We start from the raw sequence: 19630 nt of genomic DNA on the forward strand, positions 1-19630 counted from the left end.
TTTTTTTTTTTTTTTCCGGTACGCGGGCCTCTCAGTGTTGTGGCCTCTCCCGTTGCGGAGCACAGGCTCTGCACGCACAGGCTCAGCGGCCATGGCTCACGAGCCCAGCCGCTCCGCAACATGTGGGATCTTCCCAGACCGGGGCAAGAACCCATGTCCCCTGCATCGGCAGGTGGACTCTCAACCACTGCGCCACCAGGGAAGCCCCTAACCACATTTTTTTGTACTATAATTGAATAGAACAATCATTACTGTAGAACTCTGATTCTTAGGATGCAGTGCCCCCAAATTTCCTACAATAAAATATTTACTGCTCTTTACCAGGATATTTTTCCAAAATTCAGTGCCGGTGACATACTGAGTTAAGCATCCTTTGACGCAATACACTAAACTCCCTGATGTAACTTTTAGCAATTTTCAATATGCTATAACTTTTCAATATTCTATCTATAGTGTATTCCCTTTGCCTACTGACACTGCAATTTCATCTAAAAGAAATTCATCAAGTTGGTCAGGCATGATCTGTAGTCAAAGGCATGTTGCTTATTTCTCTTGATGTCAATATGATAGCTACCTGGCTTTTTGCACCCCTATTACCCACTTCACAAATTCATACAGATATGAAGGTTCAAAAGAACAAAATAACTAACATCATTCTTTCCTCCAAAGAGATAAAAGTTATATTGCAGAGACAAATATGGAAAAGGATACTCACCATAAGTGCAAATCATTTTACTAGCTTCTCTGAAGAGAAGAATTCCATTAGGAGATGATACATCAAAGTTCAAACGCTGGGATCTAAGAAATACAGCAAAAATTTAGACTATATGTGCAGATAAAAAAAACAAATATAGGTTTAAAATACCCAGAATTTTCATTTATTAGAAGTAGCAACAGTACAATTATCCCTTTTTTAAAGTGTCATTCCATTAAACGAGTATTGATAAAATGTGTGTGCTAATTCTCTCACTATAAAGATACTAGAACAATAAAATTATTTTCATTTATTTGCTGATTCAAAGAATTCACTTTTTATCTGTCAAAACAATATCCTGACATCCTATATCACTGACCTCTTACACCCCTCTCCTTTCATGCAAAGTGGTTGATAGATAATAATAAAGGAAACCCCAAGTATGTAAAAGTTTATATAGTTACTTGGATAGAGATTTACACTTGAGATCTCCTGTAGTGCCTAATACACATCTTTAAAACAAATTATAAAATAACAGGAAATCTAAGTACCTTTAATACTGCTCATATGCATAATGAATCACTTGATACTTCAAGCATATTTCAAACACATTAAATTACATACAGACTACAGTTTCCATTGAACATAGCTCAAGTAAAGAGAAACAAATCCCAGAAGTTCTAAATAAGAACAGTTCTACTTTCCTAGTTCCTAACAGGTTGGGGAACAGTCTGAAAAGTGTAAAGGACTGACATGCCATCCTGACATAATATTTGCTTTTTTAACATCACTTTGGCTTTAGTTGGCTCCAATATACCTTTTTGCTCTGCTTTTAAGAAATAACGGCATATTTTTAAAAGGATCAGCAAAAATATGAAATAGGTCATAGCAAAGAAACACCAAAAAGCAAAGATATTTGCCAAGGAACAGAATAAATTGCTCGGAATAGAATAAATTGCTGCTTCTCTATGCTTTTTCAAAATGCTTCGGAATTAAGTGCAATTATAACTTATTAGAAATACTACTGGAAACATTTGATTGTTGGCATAGAATTCCGATTAAAGAAATGTATATACATAATTCACATTAGGTTCCAGAGAAATATAGACAAATTAACATTTTCTGGGATTACAAATTTTTACCAGGTAGTTTTTGGACAACTGTGCTAGATATGAATTATCCACCTATGGCAGATATAAAATACTTTACAATATACAACGTAATGATTTTTCCCTTTAGTATTAAATGTTATATCAGTAATATGAACTATTAATTACCTGGCTGAAAAAACTGTAATTTAATAAAAACTAAATTTCTAATATAAACTATATAGCCACCCTTCGTTTAGTATTTAAGGCACCTAGAGAACAGTTTTAAAAAAACTAACAGCTTTCAAAAGAATACTCACATTTATTTATTTGCCAGGTCTTTTCCCACCTCTTGTTTTAAAAATTTTAAATTATTGCTGTGAAAAACTCAGCACCATAGATCAAATTAGAGTTGCAACCCATACTCCTTCCCTGTCTGGATATCTCCCTCCCAACACACAATTTACAAAGAGGAACTGATGAAACAGTATGGCTAAGTGACAGGTAATTTGGTGCTAAGCCATATTCATAATGACATATCTTAAAGAGGTAAAACTAATTATCTTATTGCAGTTTTTCTCTTTTAGCTACACCTTTGTTAATATTTATATACAAAGAACCTGAACCTCTGCTTGTCTATGCAAATTATAAGGTCACCTAGGCAATTTCTGAGAAGTGTGGTAGTTGCTATTTAAATAAAAATTGTGAGTGCATAAATCATCCACATATGTGCATCTTGGCACAGAGGAAGAAGGATAACTTAGAAGTCAAGGCAGGAACAATCCCCAGGGCTTCTGAGACAAACTATGTGTCCACGAATTGCTCTGGGACTCAGTTCCCTTATCCATAAAATAAAGCATCTCAACTCAGAGACCTCTAAACTTTCCTCCTCTACAGAACTGCAGTTAAGCAATGAAACAGTTAAAACTGCCCTGGGACTTTCCTGGTGGCACAGTGGTTAAGAATCCGCCTGCCAATGCAGGGGACACGGGTTCGAGCCCTGGTCCAGGAAGATCCCACATGCTGCGGAGCAACTAAGCCCGTGTGCCACAACTACTGAGCCTGCGATCTAGAGCCCGCGAGCTTCTGTCTGCAACAACAGAAGCTACTGCAATGAGAAGCCCGTGCACCGCAATGAAGGGTAGCCCCCTCTCGCTGCAACTAGAGAAAGCCTGCACGCAGCAACGAAGACCCAACACAGCCAAAAATAAATAAATTTATAAACAAAACAAAACAAAAACCTACCTTCCTCCATCTTGTGCTTTTGAATCTTTTAAATAATGGTGGCTGTAGTCTTCCAATTTTTTTCCCAGTTCCCATAGTCCCCGTATACACCTAAGTATACTAAACTCTTTCTCGCCCAAAGTCTCAACCTTATATCTCTAATTCTACTGCCTTCAACTGATCATCTTAAGCTTTGGTTCCCGGGTTCTTGCTAAGTCTTAAATATACAGGCACCAGGCAGGAAAGTCTGACCTCTGAAGAGTGCTACCAAATAGTAAATGACCTTTCAACTTGCCTGTGCTACCTCTTACCTGTTTTGCATCAGTTCTGCCATAAGTTTTAAGATGGGAGTTGTACATGCTGGCTCTCCATACCACTGCTCAACAGCCCTCTGAAGGATGGGAATATAGGTTGGGTACCTTTTATAAAGCCTGTTAAAGAATTTAAGGGTCAAAAGAAATATTGTTTCTGAAAATTGGTGCCACTTAAAAAGAAAAGAAAGGAATCCACATTTGTTCTATGTTTAGCATACTTATGAAGTATCATGTAACATAGTTAAAGAATTATGCTTAATATTGCAGGAAAGGAAAGTAAGTTTAGTTAATGAGGGGTAAAAAATGTGAACTGCTATTATCAGAGTTTGTTGGGCATCAAACTACTTAAGAAAAAAATGTTGTTTATTATGTAACTTTTAAAATACATAAAAGTAGAGGGAAATAGTAAAGCCCATGCATTTATCTCCCAGCTTAGAAATTATCTACATTCTTTTATTTTAAGTTGTTGACTTAAATCTGCTTAGTCCCACGATAGCCCCAAGGAACGCTAGGGATGACAGCTTGAAGAAAAGCTTTGGGTAATTTTTAATCTCAACTCAAGGTCAGTTTGCTAAAAGGTAGTCCCTTGTACGCTCAAGGAGAAATTCTCAAACACTCTCATCAATACTAAGGAGTGCATGACTCTGTTAAGTCAATGGCTGAGACCACCAGAACCTGGAAAACTCTGACTCAGCTCCACTGACCCTTTAACCCGTAACTGGCCTCCTCCTAACAAATGGACACAGAAATATAAAATCAAGGCCTAAAACTGCAGCAGAAAAACCCCTTCCTATACCACTCCCTTCATTTCCTTTTTCTTTTCCTAATCCCTGAATCTGTCTCTTTCTGATGTTTTTCAATGTACTTGTCTTTTTGTTTCAGATGAAAGTGCTGAACGGAATCACCTCATGTTGTTCCTTTCCTGTGTGGTATGGGTAGTGATCTCCATGGTGAGAAAAGATCACAATTTTCTTCCCTGCTCTTAGAATAAATTTCAAGTTCCTTAGCATGGCAAACAAGGTCCTTAATATCTGGTCCCTGCCTACCTCCAGTCTCGTCTCTTAGTGCTCCTGCCCTTATCTATGGTTTGGCCATTCTTAATTCTCTGCAAACCCACTGATGCCGACTCTCTCTTGTCTCTATTCTTCTATATGCTGCTTTGTCTGCCTAACACATTCCAAACTGTATTTCAACATCTAGCTCAAGTTTTACTTCCCCTGAAACGGTGAAATTTTCCCTTTTTTGTCAAAAGGAATCAATCTCTTCCTCATCTAAGTTCAATGAGCACTTTGACCACGTCTCTCTTATAACAAACTGTATTACGGTTGGTTGCTTGTGTTACCCATCTGCCCCATTAGATAGCCTTGAGTTTCTCAAGGGCAAAGACCTGTGCTTCCCTACTATGACCTTGTTAATTCCTATTTGTCCCTCATATTTCAATATACATGTCAATTATTCCAAGAAGCCTCCGTGACACCTCCCCTAATCCCCCATGACTAAGTGTGTCTCCTATGTAAGGCTCTGGTACCCTGTGTTAGTGCTATCATAGCACCTTATCTCTCCTATTATATGCTTTTTGAGAGCACAGCATAGGTACTTATCGTATGCATGGACCTGGCACAAAATAGATTTCAATAAACATTTGTTGTGGTAAACCTGCCAACCTAAAAATGAGGTGTAGCATACTTAATTAGACCTACTTATTTGATTCTTTTAAGCTGTGCATTTCACTTTGAAGCTTCAGGAAGTAATTCACGTAACATTTAGTGAAAATAAGCCCTTAAATACCTTAAGAGTGTCAGGCTCCCTAAAAGTGCAAAAAGCAATACTTTTGTCCCCCTAGATATACCATGTTAAGGCTGTATTTGAATATATACGAACACTTTACTTAAGTATTTATTGAAGGCCTATTCTATAAATGTCTTCTCACTGTTACAGACTCTCTGGAGCCATCAGTGAACCAAACATTAAAAAAAATCCCTGCCCCCCCCCCCAAAAAAAAAAAATCCCTGCCCTCGTGGAATTTATATTCTAATAAGACAGAAAATAAAATAGATATATGATCCTTTAGAAAGTGCTACAAAGGAAATAAGGCAGAGAGAGGAGATGAGAAGTGAGTGTATATGTGTGAATGAGGTTTCAGTTGGATGAAAATGAAAAATATAAAATCAATAAACTTGATTATTAACTCTATTTTGTCAGATAACTTACTGTTTTATTTTCTTCTATGGACTAGAAAATCTGTTATTTTTGATAGATGGTAGATACTCTGTGCTATGTACCGTGCCAGGGATCCAGCGATAAGTAAGACATGGCTTTTGTTCTTGGTGAATTCATGCTTGAGTCTGGGTGGTGCACACATAATAGTAATGCTCTGAGTACCAAAATTTTGAGAAAATATTCCACCCAGAGATCTGAGTACAAACTCAGCGATCACGAGTGGGAAAGCATCTGGAAGACTCATCAGGAGACTGAAAAGACCCAAATCTCAGAATCTAAGGATATCATAAGCACACAGATGCCCCTTTGCAAGGCATTCTAAAGACATCAGGACCATCATTACTTTTCAGAGCACACTGTATTCACTATGGGATAAGGCCCGGGATATGAGGGGATGCTCCCTTTTCTGTGTGGAATGAGAGTGGTGCCAACTCTAATATGCTTGTGACAGAGGTGACTGCCACAGAGAAAATGAGTGATTACTGGAAAGCAGAGTAAAGGTCTACCAAGCAGGGAGGTTAAAAGGGTTTCAGAGTGAGAGTGCCATACTCAGGTTACACGGTGAGAATCAGAACCTACTCTAGGAGTTTAATTTTCCAGTGGCCTTGTGAGAACTATGTATACATGGATAGGAGGAAGACAGTGGGAGACCTTAGGCAGAAGTGGCACAGATCTAACTGCTTTCACCTAGATCTCCCCAATGGATTCCTAAGGTCAACACCAGGTAAATAAAAAAATTAATGATATGCTACTGCCTTATAAGATGCTAAATATGAAAAACTGAAAAGAATGAGGTTTGCTTCTTGATGACATCCATCCATCCATCCAATAGTTACTTACTATGGGCTGGACCCCAAGAAAGCATAAATGAGTAAAAAAGTAATTCTTTTCCTCTGAGATTTCACAGTAGAGAAAGCATTCTAATACACTAGAAGGCAACAAAAGAGGTTTTTGTTAAAAATTTTAGGAGGTAAGAGTGTGAGGATGTGGTTCCAGAACAGAAATAGCCTGCTAGTTCAAAGCTTAATTGAAAGGTATTCCTTGAACGTGAAACATCTATACCTTTGTTCATGGAGGCAAACGCTGCTGGGAAGCCGTCTCTCTTTCGGTCTGGCAAATGCCTATCCATCTTTCAACACCTAGCTCAACTTTTACTTCCCTGGGAAGCCTACTTTTTGCCCCAAATACCAATCTCTTCCTCTTAAATGTTCATATGGTCCTTTGCATGCATCTTTGTTACAATACATTGATGGTTTATTAGTTATCTGTTATGGCCACTAGATTATGAGCTTCTAAGGAACGATCCATTTTATTCATTCTTATAAAAAGCAATCATTTTATTCATTTCTCATGCCTGGCACAATGCACTCAACATATGCTTGTTGAACAGCAATTTTTCAGGTTTACTTTCTTCCCTATTTCAGTTTGTCCAACATACTGCTGACTATTCTCTTCTTGAAATACAATTCTGATCCTGTTAGTCAGTCAAAATCATCAATTGCTTTATACCATCTATGGAATAAGGGTCTCAGTTCCTTAGCCTGATATTCAAGGGTCCCAGACAACCTGCGTGTCCAACCATAAAATAAGTGTATCTTTAACAAAATATCTTCTCTACTACTCTCCTTCCTAAACCTGTGCTTAGACCAACTGAAAACCTCTTACTTCACAGTTCCAATAGTCCAATCCTACTTATGTGATATGACCCAAAGAAATATCTTCACCTTTACAGAGCCTTTCCTGATGCTCCAGCTAAATGCAATCACTTTATTTCTATCTTTGTTATGGCACTTATCACCTTCTGTATTTTATTACAGTTGTTTAGGTAGATACCTAACTGACTCTATTAAACTGTAACATCATTTTGGGGTGGGATTTGAGTGTAAGAAATCTACATCCCTCATGAATCCTCGGACAGTCCTTAGCCAAATTTGCTGAATAAGTGAGCAAATCGGATTCCTTTGTCTCATTCCATATTAGGGAAAGGAACTAACAACAGTGGAGGGGTATATTTACTTTGTGCCAGACACTGTACTAGGCCCTTTATATATGTCAGTTCACTCACTTCTTACAACATACCTGTGATACAAGTATTATTAGCCCTGCTTCATGGAGGAGAAAACTGTGATTCTGAGACATTAAGTAATTTACCCAAAACCCCACAGGTTGTTAAGTGGTGAACCCAGGACTGGAACCTAAGAGTGTCCTATTCCAAAGTTCTTTTTTTTTCCCTACAAATCTCATTGTCTTGCCTTGTCTTTGTAAAATGTGTTTATTCATATTAAACAACAGCACTGACTGCGTGACTGAAAAACAGTGTACTCAAAGATCAGGATTATGACAATTAAAAGAATGAGTGTGAGGAAATAGCATCCTACACATTCTTTTATTTTTTTCAATTTCCCGCTGGGTTTTTGATACTTAAGTTTAAGTGTGATCTGGAAAAAGTTTAAACAAGGGGACTAAATACAGTGCAAGGTAAGGTGCTTTTATATTGTTGCATTCTCACTACAGGGGCAAAGAAATAGCAGTGATTCTTCTTCTGTTCTCCAGTAGTGGGACAATTTATCAACATGGTTGCTGTGTAGTTTCAGGCAATTTAGGTTTGGAAGGACAGAGTGATAAGTAATGTAGTCCGTGTACCAGTTAATGCAGTCAGTGTTTATAGAAATGTTTTTAAATTAAATAGCTAACCACTAAAATAGCATTTTATCAAATAATCACGATAAATAAAATGCATTTTGACTTTAAGATGACATGTGCTCTTATAGGATGTTTCTTCTGTATGCTAAGGACTATACAGCAAATTAAAGCACACACATTTATGTGGATAAAAGGCAAATAAACTTTCTCCAGCAGTAATATTAGAATCATCACTGACGGTTTGACATATCAATATTTTAGGAAGAATAAATGACTTTCATATCCATGTTTTTTTTAATCATATACTTGCTCATTTTTACATTACTAGAATACTTTGGAAAGAATCTGTACTCTATCACCTGAAACTGCGTAAAGTATTTCGAAATATTTTAATAAAGCTCTTTGAATTATCAAATAATATAACTTTTAAACAAATTTTACTATTATTATAAATATTTGCTCTTTTATCCCTTGCTCAAAGGAAAACTATAAATCTTGCCTCAACTGAATGAACACCATTTATCATATTCATTTTGTTGTCAATACAATTATGAAAAGCCTTTGGCCTTTTCCCAAGGAAGCTGATTTGCTACTGAAACTCAATTATTATAAGCAAGGCCGGTACCAAGCCATCCCGTTTGGCAATCTAACATAACTTCCTGCATAACTGACACTTGGCCCTCCGTCCCTGACCCTAATAACATCAAGGTCTACAGTCAGATGGAGGAGACAGTGGTTTCTAGTCCAAAACAAAAGTTAAGTCCCAAGGTTTTCCGTTTGCTATTTTCTGCCATCTGCTGGACAAAAGTTTCATTTCAGATAGGTGCCCAAAAGAAGGAGCAAAGTGAGGAAAATGGAAAACAGACTTAATTAAAAACTTAAATTACAATATGTTCTATAAATTTTAGGCAGTATCAATTACGACAGATATTTCTATTCTTTGATGCTAAGGGGAAAGTTCTTATCTGAACTCTTAGTTAAGATTGTTGCTGAGGAAAACGTGAAGCATTAATTGCTGGACCTCCTAGAGTTGTAGGTTGGCTTCAAGATCACCATCAATTTTAAAGTGCTAAAATTAGGTTTTTACAATATTTCAAATAAATGAAAGTTTTTGCTTTGTGAGCTTGTATTTATGTTTAGAGAAATGAAAGGGTCATATGTAATTCCAGTTTATTCTGCACAGTTAAAAGAGTTGTATGACTTTGCATGTTAAAATCTACAATCTCTGTACATGTACTTTGTATGCTGATATAAAGACATACATGATTTCTAAACGGCATGGAAAATTCTTATCTCTAACCCTTCTATGGGCACATAAATCTGATGAGGTAGGTTTTAGTAGTAAGTAAAAATGTAAGTAAGTATTCAAAATTAATGCTAAACGATTTCTTTAATGTGTAGCGTTCTTCCTGAAACATGCCCAGATCCTGTTCCTTATGTTTTCGGCCATAACTGTGTCATCAGTACTTGAAGACTGCCTTTAAGAAGTTTCTTTTGTAATTTAATTTATGAGGGAAGTTTCTTTTGTAATTCAATTCATGAGGGAAGTTCTTATTTATGATAAGAAGGGTCTGAAAAGAGCAACTGACAAATAATGTAACTTAAAAAGTAACTTTAAGGTTACAGAATTTTCTTACGTGCTCTGATGGTTTCATGTATAAAGGCATGAAAACATATGTTACACTTACACGACTTGCATAAACTATCACTTTCTGTTAGGATCAAAGAGGATTCGTACAATATTGCTAAAACAATACGAATAGTAACCATTTACGACTACCTATTATGTTCTAGACATTATACAAAGTGCGTTACCTATTTCAATGGTTACAATAGGCCATGACACTGGATGTCTCCTTTTATAGATGAGGAAACTCAGAGAGGTGAAAAGACTTGCCAAAGTTTACACAGTAAATGGAGAGTTAGGAATTCAAGCCAGGTCTGCCTAACACCAAATCTTTTTACTATTAATGATGAGGCATTTCTGTGGGGGGATGTTTGTTTCCTTGCTTATTTATTTTGCTGTCTGTACTAAGCCTTGGCAAAGGTAAGTTCAAATTTTATATCAAACGAAAATCCTAACGACTTATTTCCCCCTTTTCATGTCCATTAATATCTTCATGATGATGAAAAACTACAGCATGATAAACTGAGCCTCAAAGAGATAAAGTGACCTCAGCTCTGCTATTTGAGATAGAGTGGGAATCCAAATCTCCTCGAAAATGACAAATGGTAGGATCCATTGATCTTGAGTTAGAGACGTCAGCCCAATTACCCCTGCAACCCCAACGTAAACCATCATTTGGGGATGTGATTTTTTAAGGTGTCGCTATTTAATGGCACCAAAGAAGTGACCTCTCTGAGCTGGGTCTCCAAATGCTGTGCTCAGTTATCTGTACTGCTGCCACTGTGCTGTAATTTTTAGCTGATTACACATTAGTTCATTTAGCTTTGTTTCCTCTTCCCTACTGTGCCATACGATTAAACGAAAGCCAGGGGCCTGGCATCCCTCTGTGCACAGAGCTGGTATTGTCACAGTGTAATAAGGATACATCCAGTCAAACAGCATGGTGTAGCTGGTCTTTGTGTTCAGTGCAAAGGCAATCCCTCGAAGATCTCTTGCCAGCCCGATCAACAGACGCTGTCAGTGGGAAAGAGACACAGTAATTGATTTTCACGTTAGCACAGAGCAGATGGAGTAATAATCAGGCAATAATGACCACATATCTGATTTTGATTCATTAGCTAAAATGTCTCGCTCAGACCTCTTTCTATAGAAAGTCATAGACTTTTTAAGCAAACAGACCATCAAATCTGCTGACCAACTCTGCTTCTTATAAATTGAGCTGAGTCATAATTCCAATAGCTTAGAAACATTTAGATTCCTAACATACTTTGTTTCTGAATAACGTCAAATTAGAAAATAAAAAGAGTATTGATAATTCCACGAAACAGAAATGTACAGGGTATAGACATTATTTAATAACAACAAATCTTAACCACATTGGCTTGCAAGAGATCAGTCCTACTATGCAATCTGGAGTCTAACCTGAAAGCACACTGGCATTTAAAGATCCCTAAGGAATATCTTTAGTAACTTAGGACAAGATGAAACTGGCCAGATGACCTACTGGTACTGTGGCATACCCAGAATGGCATTCACATTCCCCAAGCAAGGAAAAGATATAAGGAAAAGAGTTCTTCTGCACTCAATATCAGAAGACTTGAATTTAAACCCAGCTTTACTTCTTAACTGTAAGACTTAAGGCAAGGCAAATTATCAGTCTCAGTTTTCTCATCTCTGAAAGGGGCTAATAATGCCTCTCTCACAGAGGCACTGTCAGGAATAAATTTAATAAATTTATATAAAAATGCCTAACAAGAGCCTGATACATACATAAGTGTTCCACAAATACTTAGTTTTAGAGAAAACAAAACAAAACAAAATGAAAACTTGACTCTTAAATAGAAGAGATCTGACTCGTACTCTGGACCCTTAATTAAGCTGTCCTTAGGAAGATGCTTGGGAAGTGAAAAAGAAAACCCATGAACAGATGCTAGAATGTCAGAACAAAGAGTACAAATAAACATAATTGCAGAACAAGGGGGTGGGATAATTGAGATATGCAACTGTGATTTCTGAAGATACTGTTTTCAGTGGAAATATTCTGCCAGAAAATGGTCTCTGAACTATTTCATCAGATTTTCTTTTCCGCACACTTCGGTAATAAATGAAAGTCTCTTTAGGAAGGCGTTTAAATTATCATTAAGGACTTGGAAGTGAATGCCGACCCTCATCTTAATGACTACAAAAATTTCAAAGTAGGAAACAGTTTATGTCACAAGTATCTGTAATTTTTGATCCCCCTTCCCCAATGCCCCATACCTAAAAGGTGACTCAATATAACTGGAAGCTGTTTATAAGAATATTCCGTTTCTATACTGTGTAACAGCTTATAGAATGATGGTAATCTGAATTTCTGAATCTGTGAACCCTGAACTTTTGTTTCTGCTTCTTTAAATAACTTATTCTTTTTCCTTTCATAATCTCACCAGTCCTTGTGTTTTTCTATAATCGGCCAGTCTCTCTGTGTAGTTCTCTTCTGTGACTGCTATTTTTCTTTAAACCATTTTGCCTTTTATGTAACCTGTTTTCATCACCTGGAACCTATTCTCCTCTTTCTCAGCTTTCCACGTTTCTTGCAGCTTCCAGAACAGAATATGTCTTCTAAGAAGTCTTTGAACAATTCTATTCTGACTAATTCTCTTTGTAGTCTTTCTATTAAAGTGGCCTTTTTGGATGCTATTTTTGTTATGTACACTTACAAATTACAGGCTACTCTTCAAATAATCTTCAGTTTTCACATATACATAAGGTACTCATCACCATTCAACTCTAAATCGGTCAACAGGAGCAATAAGTTTTACTTTGTCTAGTGCAAAAGGCTCTTAAAATATTTTAGACTACCCTTATTACGCAAAAAGGTTAATATTTATTTCATCACAAATTTTTTTCTTAAGAGACACCAAGTTAACAGAAGGGCTCTAACTGACTCAAATCTATGAAATTATATCCATTTTAGAAAATGTTACTCCAAAGCAGAGGAAGCATATGACAATATAATAACTAAATATGTTTTCAAAAGATTCGACTGAGCAGGAAAATGCAGTGTTAATGTGAGAAACACATCTCTCATGCTCAAACAATCTTTTATGTCAAAGCAGCAAGAGTACTGTAATAATCTATACAGACACGCAAACAACACTAAGGAAGTACTTTCTTGACAGTCAAAAGATACCCAGTTCTGGTACGAGACCAGGAAAACTGTTAACAAGGAGCTCAATCAGGCTATCAAACAATCTCAGAGATCAAGGGATGATCTGAAATTTAGGGGAGGAAGAGCCACAATTTACCATCTCACTTAAAACAGTACAAAGAGGTTTATTTCAAAAGTTGCCCTTCTCCTACAGTTAGTCAACACTTGACTGACCTGACAAATGAGAGGTCCTTATAAAGTGAGGCTGTTTGGGGGAGTGGGCAGGTCTGGCGTATCTAATCCTAAGGATTCCTTTTTTGGACAGTTCAAGGAGAAACTGCTCGGTGCTGCAGTCTCCTGCATGGTGAGCGGCCGTCTGTGTGCCAAGTGTGAGACGGATGGGCTGGGAAACAGTTGAAATGCGGCTCCTTCCACCCTGACCTCCAAAACAGGGTTTCTAATGGAAAGTCTGACAGACCCTTTACTGTAGTGGCACTACTGGGGGCAGCTATAATATTATCCTCATAATTCTCCTATATAATAACAACAAAGAAAAAGAAGGTGAAGGGTCATTGTGCTTTGTCTTTAGAATTAAGATGGCTGTCTTCATCCTTACAGCATACTCTTAATTCTGGAGACACATCTTAATAACCTCTAAATAGTTCCAACAAAAGAGCCGTGTCAGAGGAATGAGCAGGCCCCAAGGTGTTTCAACTGGAGTGTTTTCATCTGCCTTTATTGCTCTATCCCTCTCCAGAATTAAGGCAATAACCTGTGATAAATTATTCAGCAACTGCTACAGGGATCAAAGCAAAATCATTCTGTTAAAGTGCTGTTTGCAACATTTGGCACTTAGTGCGAAAACTTTTAATGTGCGCATGCTGAAAATCTAGGTTTTTAAATAATTTAACATTGTGGAGTTTTTACGAAGGGACTAAAGATAGCAGGTTCCTATTTAACTGCTCCTCTTCCTCCTAGAAGTTTTCATTCATTTCCCTTAAAACTGATGACGTCATGGCCAAAACAAAAATGATGCATGGGGAGTCAGAGTACTGGACTATATTTTACTATGGGTACAATCACAGGGGGGAAACACGTACTGTGAACTAACGCTTTAGAGCCAGGGTTTGTCAGAGCAATTTCTTTCTTTTTCCCTTTCCTTTGAAAAGAGAAACCCAAGACAAAAATTCAATGTTCTCTTCAATTTTATCAGGACTAAGTAAGAAAACAAAGCTATAAATTTAAGAGTTTTACAGCATTTCCTTCTCTCACAACCATATTTCAATTTGGCAGTGTAGGTCCTTAATGCTTATGTTTATCCTGAAATCCGCATTTGAAAAATATCTATCAATAAATAGGCAGTTAGAAAATCCTGGTAAGGATTGCAAATTAAATGAATTTGGCAGTCCTGCAGCATTTTCATAGAGATCTTTTAACGGCATCACCTCCTGTGGATTGGAATACTGAATACTTTATTGAAGAACAAAACAGAACTGTTTTTATCTCTAGTATTTGCAAAATGAAGTACCTGAAAGCACTTCTGCATGTATTATTTATTCATCATGATAGAAAAATAGGCTTAACCTAATAAATTACATTTAAAAGCATTTACTGCAAAAGTTTTGTTTATGATAAAGCAACAGATTTAGTTCTTTATCGGTAGCTTAAAGCACCAAGTTTTCTTTATACAAATTAGACAGATGGTGCTTACAGTAGAATTTACTAAAGGTCTGTCACAACAAATGCAGCCAAGCTGCATATTTAATCACTGCAGAATCTTGTCTACCTGCAGCTGCCAACTGCTAATCCAATTTCCCTGATAAATGTGGCAAGAGACACGATCAGCAATAAAGAGCATCTAACTCCATTTTCCTGCAGGGCGTCTTTTGATGAACATTTAGGACGGAAGCACGGAGTGCACTGTGTGGCCTTGGTTCGTGGCAGCTGCATGCATTCTGAGGCACAGTTCTCAGGTTACTCACTTAATTCTGCCACTATCATTACGTTGCTATTGATCTCAGTAGCTGTTGCCTACACAGCATTACTCTAGATGAAGCTGAATCAGGCAGTTATCATGCATCAAACTTGCTCAAAAGCCTGGAGATTTCCCCTTAATTACTTGTGATTTTATTTGCAAATACCGTTAAAGTGTAATCAAGCAGTCACTTTCCAGGGTCGTTAAGAACTTGCTGGTTTAGGGATATATCACAGGAACTCCATTAAAAATGACTCTAGGAAGATGGTTTCTATCAAACTAGACGGGATTACATCAAAACGGGTTTGGAGTATAATGAAATCTTCAAATGAGACAAATGTAATTTTTATAAAGATAGTGTTTTTCAACTCATGGCTTCTTTCTGATATAAAGGGCAGCAATAACCACCTTAAAGTTGCAAAGATTTTTCTGGTCATTAAAAATATTTGGGAGACATCTAAAAAATATAGCTAACGTGAGTAGAAACTCTGGTGAAGAATTTCAGCAACACTATAAACACAAAGAAAATCTCTAAGATCCTTTTTTGGTTTTAAAAATTCTATGACTATTGCATGTTGATAAACATGCATTTCAAAAACTCTATGTCAAAATAGAAGGTACAGTATTTGGTTAATTATTTTTTAGTACAAGAATTACACTAAATAATCACCAAAGGCCATCATTCTTCTATTTGGCTTCTTACTGCTAATTTTTTTTTTTTTTTTTTTTTTGGTAGAGAGAAGAGGAGCCATGCAAAATGACTGTCAATATTTTCAACACATTTCAAATAACAATGAAACATGACTCAAGTATCACCAACAAAGGTGCCTACATTTTCGGTATATATTTATTAGTCTTTTAATAATAACCAGTGTCAATCTATTTAATACAGCCCTGATACATCAGAATTTCAGAAGATGTTACTCCTATTTAGCAGATCTTGTGCTCCCCATCCCCCATATTAAAATATGCGGCTGTTTTGTCACAAACAGCTTGCTACACTTAAGGATTTTACTAATAAAACATAATGTTGTCTTAGATATTATGACTGTTGCCACAGCTGAACTGACTTGTCAAATCAATCCTAATATGGCTCCCACAGGCACATAAAAACCTTATTTAGCTATCAGTTACCCTAATCACTTTGTTCAGTTTAAGAATGCAATACTTCAAGACCAGCTCCTATTTATACATATATGCCTAGCCATTTAATAAAGTCTTGATTTACACAAATTCTTGTTTAAAAATATTTAGAGATGTAGTATTTTAGCATGTGTACATTTGTGCATTCCTCCATATAAATATGTTGAAACATAGAGTGTGGGGTAGATGAGGGAATAGGGACGTTTAAAGTGGTGTACCCACGAGAAATGTTCTTTTAAAAGATATTGCCACGAGAGACAAATGCATCATCTAATCATAAGCTCTCTGAAATCATTCGATAACCTCAAAGTCCATTTGTGTAAGAAACTAGAAAAGTACTTGTATGAAAAGTACAACTCAAAGACACATGCAATTGGGAAATTAAGATTGATGAAGCACAAAGCACACACAAATATGCAGACCTTTTTCTGAATCTATACATCCTAGAATGAACAAAATCATCTTTCCTCATGTTCGGAAACAAACCCACCTTTACATCTTCTTGTTTAAAGTTGTTATTGAATATCTGTAACACTGTTTCAAAAGAGACTGTAAGAGGCAGCATGAAATTCTCAAATTCGTCCTCATCTTCGCCTATCAGAAAAACAAAAGGGTCATTGCGCTTTAAGATGCATGCTATTGTCCATTAGCCTCCACAGTGAGTGCTTCACTCAGGCTTAGAAATGTTCTTGAGAAGGGGTCAGCCTGCATTCACCTCCATACCACATTTTGTGCTTTGGCTCATTGAATATTCTGGTGTTTTGCCTTCTCTTTTGCACCAAATGAAATAGCAAAGTTACTTACCAGCCATTTTTTTTTCTGGCTCTTTATTGGATCAAATAGACTCATGCCCCAGGCTTCTCAGCCCTTCAGCTCTTAGGGCCCCCAGAGCTTCCCTAATGCCTCAAGGAAAGGCACTTTCAAAGCCTCAGAGAACTGGATCTTTTTTCCCTTTCTCTTTAGGTGCCAAGGCCCTAAAGGGCTCACAGACTCAGGTGCCCAGATAGCCCTAAGTTATTATTCTCTTTTATTTATGTTCTTTTTTATTAATTTGTTAAATGGATGTCAGGGAAACTTTTATCTCCAAACGGGATGGGGTCCCTCATGGGTCATTTGGATTTTAAGTACATTCTCCATTGAGTACACTTCCTTTTGCAATAAGCTTCTTTTTCTTTATATAAAAAAGGAAAAAGAGACATTTTCTATTGTTTTTTCACTTTGAAGGTAGAATCTTCATTTAACAAATGGATATGTTACACAATTGGTAATTTATCCTTTTCAAAAGGGGTTTCCTTCAAATGAGAAAGTTTTCTCATTCATCCTATGCCACAGGGAATTGTGAGTCCCACTTTACTGATGAAGAAACAGGCAGAGAAACGTTAAGCGACTGCTCAAGGTAGCATACTTAGTTGGAGGGGTAACTATACTGCCCAGACCTCCTGATTTCTATGCTAGCAGTTTTTAAGTAGCGAATTAGAGAGGAAATAAGATCTCAGAGCAGAGATCAGTGGTTCTCAAAGTTTGGTCCTTGACCTAGCAGCATCAGCATTACCTGGGAACATGTTAGATATAAAAACCCAGGTTTCATCCCAGATCCAGCAATTTTTGTTTTAAGAAGCCTTCCAGGTAACTCAGATGCATGCAAATGTTTGAGAAACACTGGCCTATATATTATTTTACAGATAAGGAGAGCGAGGTCCAAGGCCACATACACAGAAAATCAATGGCAGATTCAGGATCTTTTGACTCTTAAGGAGTGGCTGATCTGGCTAACCCTGATCTTTTGTGACTTCTCTTTTCCCTTTAACCTTACATACTTTGTTTCTGGAGTCTAACAGATTCAGGGACTCAGCTTTCTTCAGAAAGAGATGTCAAAAGGCCAATGCGTCTTTCCTAGTATGCTGTTCGACACAAGGATCAGGGTGCTAGGTGAAGGGGAAGGTAAACCAAATTATAGTGACCTCGTGGTGCAATGGTAGTACGTCTGACTCCAAGTTATAAGCCCTGCCCTGTCAACTAGCTATGCGACCAAGTTACTCCTCTTAGATACACCCTCTGTCAACTGGGGATAATATTAGAGACCTTTATAGGAGCCAGTTTTATTTTTCAAAGCCCAGGTCAAATGATAGCTTTCTTAATGTCTGAGCTAAGCTCCCCTTCAAGTACTAAGATCCTACTGCAAGTATTCCCCTTCTCCCTTTGGGTTCTCACAGCATTTTGTCTGATTCTTCACCTTTGTCTGATCCTTTAGACAGCATGTATCAGTCTGCTGTGAATGGCAGATATTTTAGCAGATAGCTAATACTAACACTTAATAATACCACCTATATCATTCTACCACTACCACCATTTGATGAAGGTTACTGTGGAGATTAAATGAGACAAAATTTGTAACATGTATATGTAAATTATTAGATCTATCAGCCTACACTGATAGTATCTTTGGCTTTGCTTCTGGAGAACCAAGACTGCATCTTTTCATTTCTCTGTGAAGGAGAATGATGTAGGTTAAGCCCCTGCAATAAACAGACCCAGTGTCTGGCTCCATCATGTACTGTTTAAATTTGGATACTTAGCTGATCACTTTGTGTCTCAGTTTTCTCATCTATAAAATAAGGATAAATACCTATCTTTTGAGGATTATTGTGTATATTAAATGTATATACAGGAAAAATAGATGATGCACCTAGAACAGTGCCTGGTACGTATTAGGGAAATACTGTATTTGAATGAAAAGTAGTTGTTCAATTAAAGGTAAATTTTAAAATTACCTTATTTTCTTAATACCTAATATAGAAAAATTACTAACTGAAGCAAACATCAAATCCTTAAATATATAATACATTATATTTTAAACCATGTAATCTTACTCTTCTAGTATGGAATTAACGAGAACAGTGATAATGATCACTGCAGGCAGATAAGGGTGCTAGAGAGAGTGGATGCTTTGAAAGTTCTATGCTTGAATCCTGGTTCTGCTACTATTAGCTGTCTGCTTTTGGATAAAGTCTCTTCACTCATCTGTAATTAAGAGACATAATATTTACTTCATAAAGTTTGCTGTGAGGATTAAATGACAAAACACTTGTAAGCCCCCTTGCTCAGTGTCTGCCACTTAATAAATGATAGCCAGGAGCATTTTTGTTGTTTTGAGTTTAACATGAACTTAACAGAGGTGATTATGGTGGTCAAATAATATGTGACCACGAGGTTGCCAGCCCAATACCCTTCCTCTGGGAGCAAGGTAAGGATGCTTACTCAGAACAAAGACAAACTCAGAACTTGAACATTTAAACCCTTCCTTAGTATACTGAGCTACAGATCAAAAAAACTTCCTGATTCCATCTCTTTCCTCAATCAAATTTTGAGGCAAATAGGGACATCAGGAGCACAAGAGAAAGCCACCAAAATGTGAAATGTGAAGGGAGAAGTCAAGGAGCAAATATTAAAGAAAGCAAGGTGAGCGGCAATTCTACTTAAATGTCACTTCCGCAGAAAGGACTTCACTGGCCACTCTAAAACAGTACCACCGTGTGTGCCCTCCCCCCTCACCTACTTTCCCACCCCATAAG

The 19630-nt window shown here is 37.1% G+C and overlaps 1 protein-coding gene across 3 annotated transcripts in view; it reads right to left on the reverse strand.

Annotated features, from left to right (window-relative positions):
- The window catches only part of RANBP17 (RAN binding protein 17), a 312772-nt gene that overhangs the window by 55001 nt on the left and 238141 nt on the right, over positions 1-19630 (reverse strand). For 2 of the 3 annotated variants that reach the window (XM_082836273.1, XM_082836275.1), the window contains 4 exons: positions 16549-16652; positions 10736-10824; positions 3318-3437; positions 716-798 (listed from right to left, as the gene is read on the reverse strand). In XM_082836273.1, coding sequence (XP_082692399.1) covers positions 716-798; positions 3318-3437; positions 10736-10824; positions 16549-16652 — 396 coding nt within the window. The remainder of the gene's footprint in view (positions 1-715; positions 799-3317; positions 3438-10735; positions 10825-16548; positions 16653-19630) is intronic. The other variant, XM_082836274.1, reaches the window with a different exon arrangement.

Source organism: Leucopleurus acutus (genome assembly GCF_964270905.1).
Source record: "Leucopleurus acutus genome assembly, chromosome: 3".
Lineage (NCBI taxonomy): Eukaryota > Metazoa > Chordata > Mammalia > Artiodactyla > Delphinidae > Leucopleurus > Leucopleurus acutus.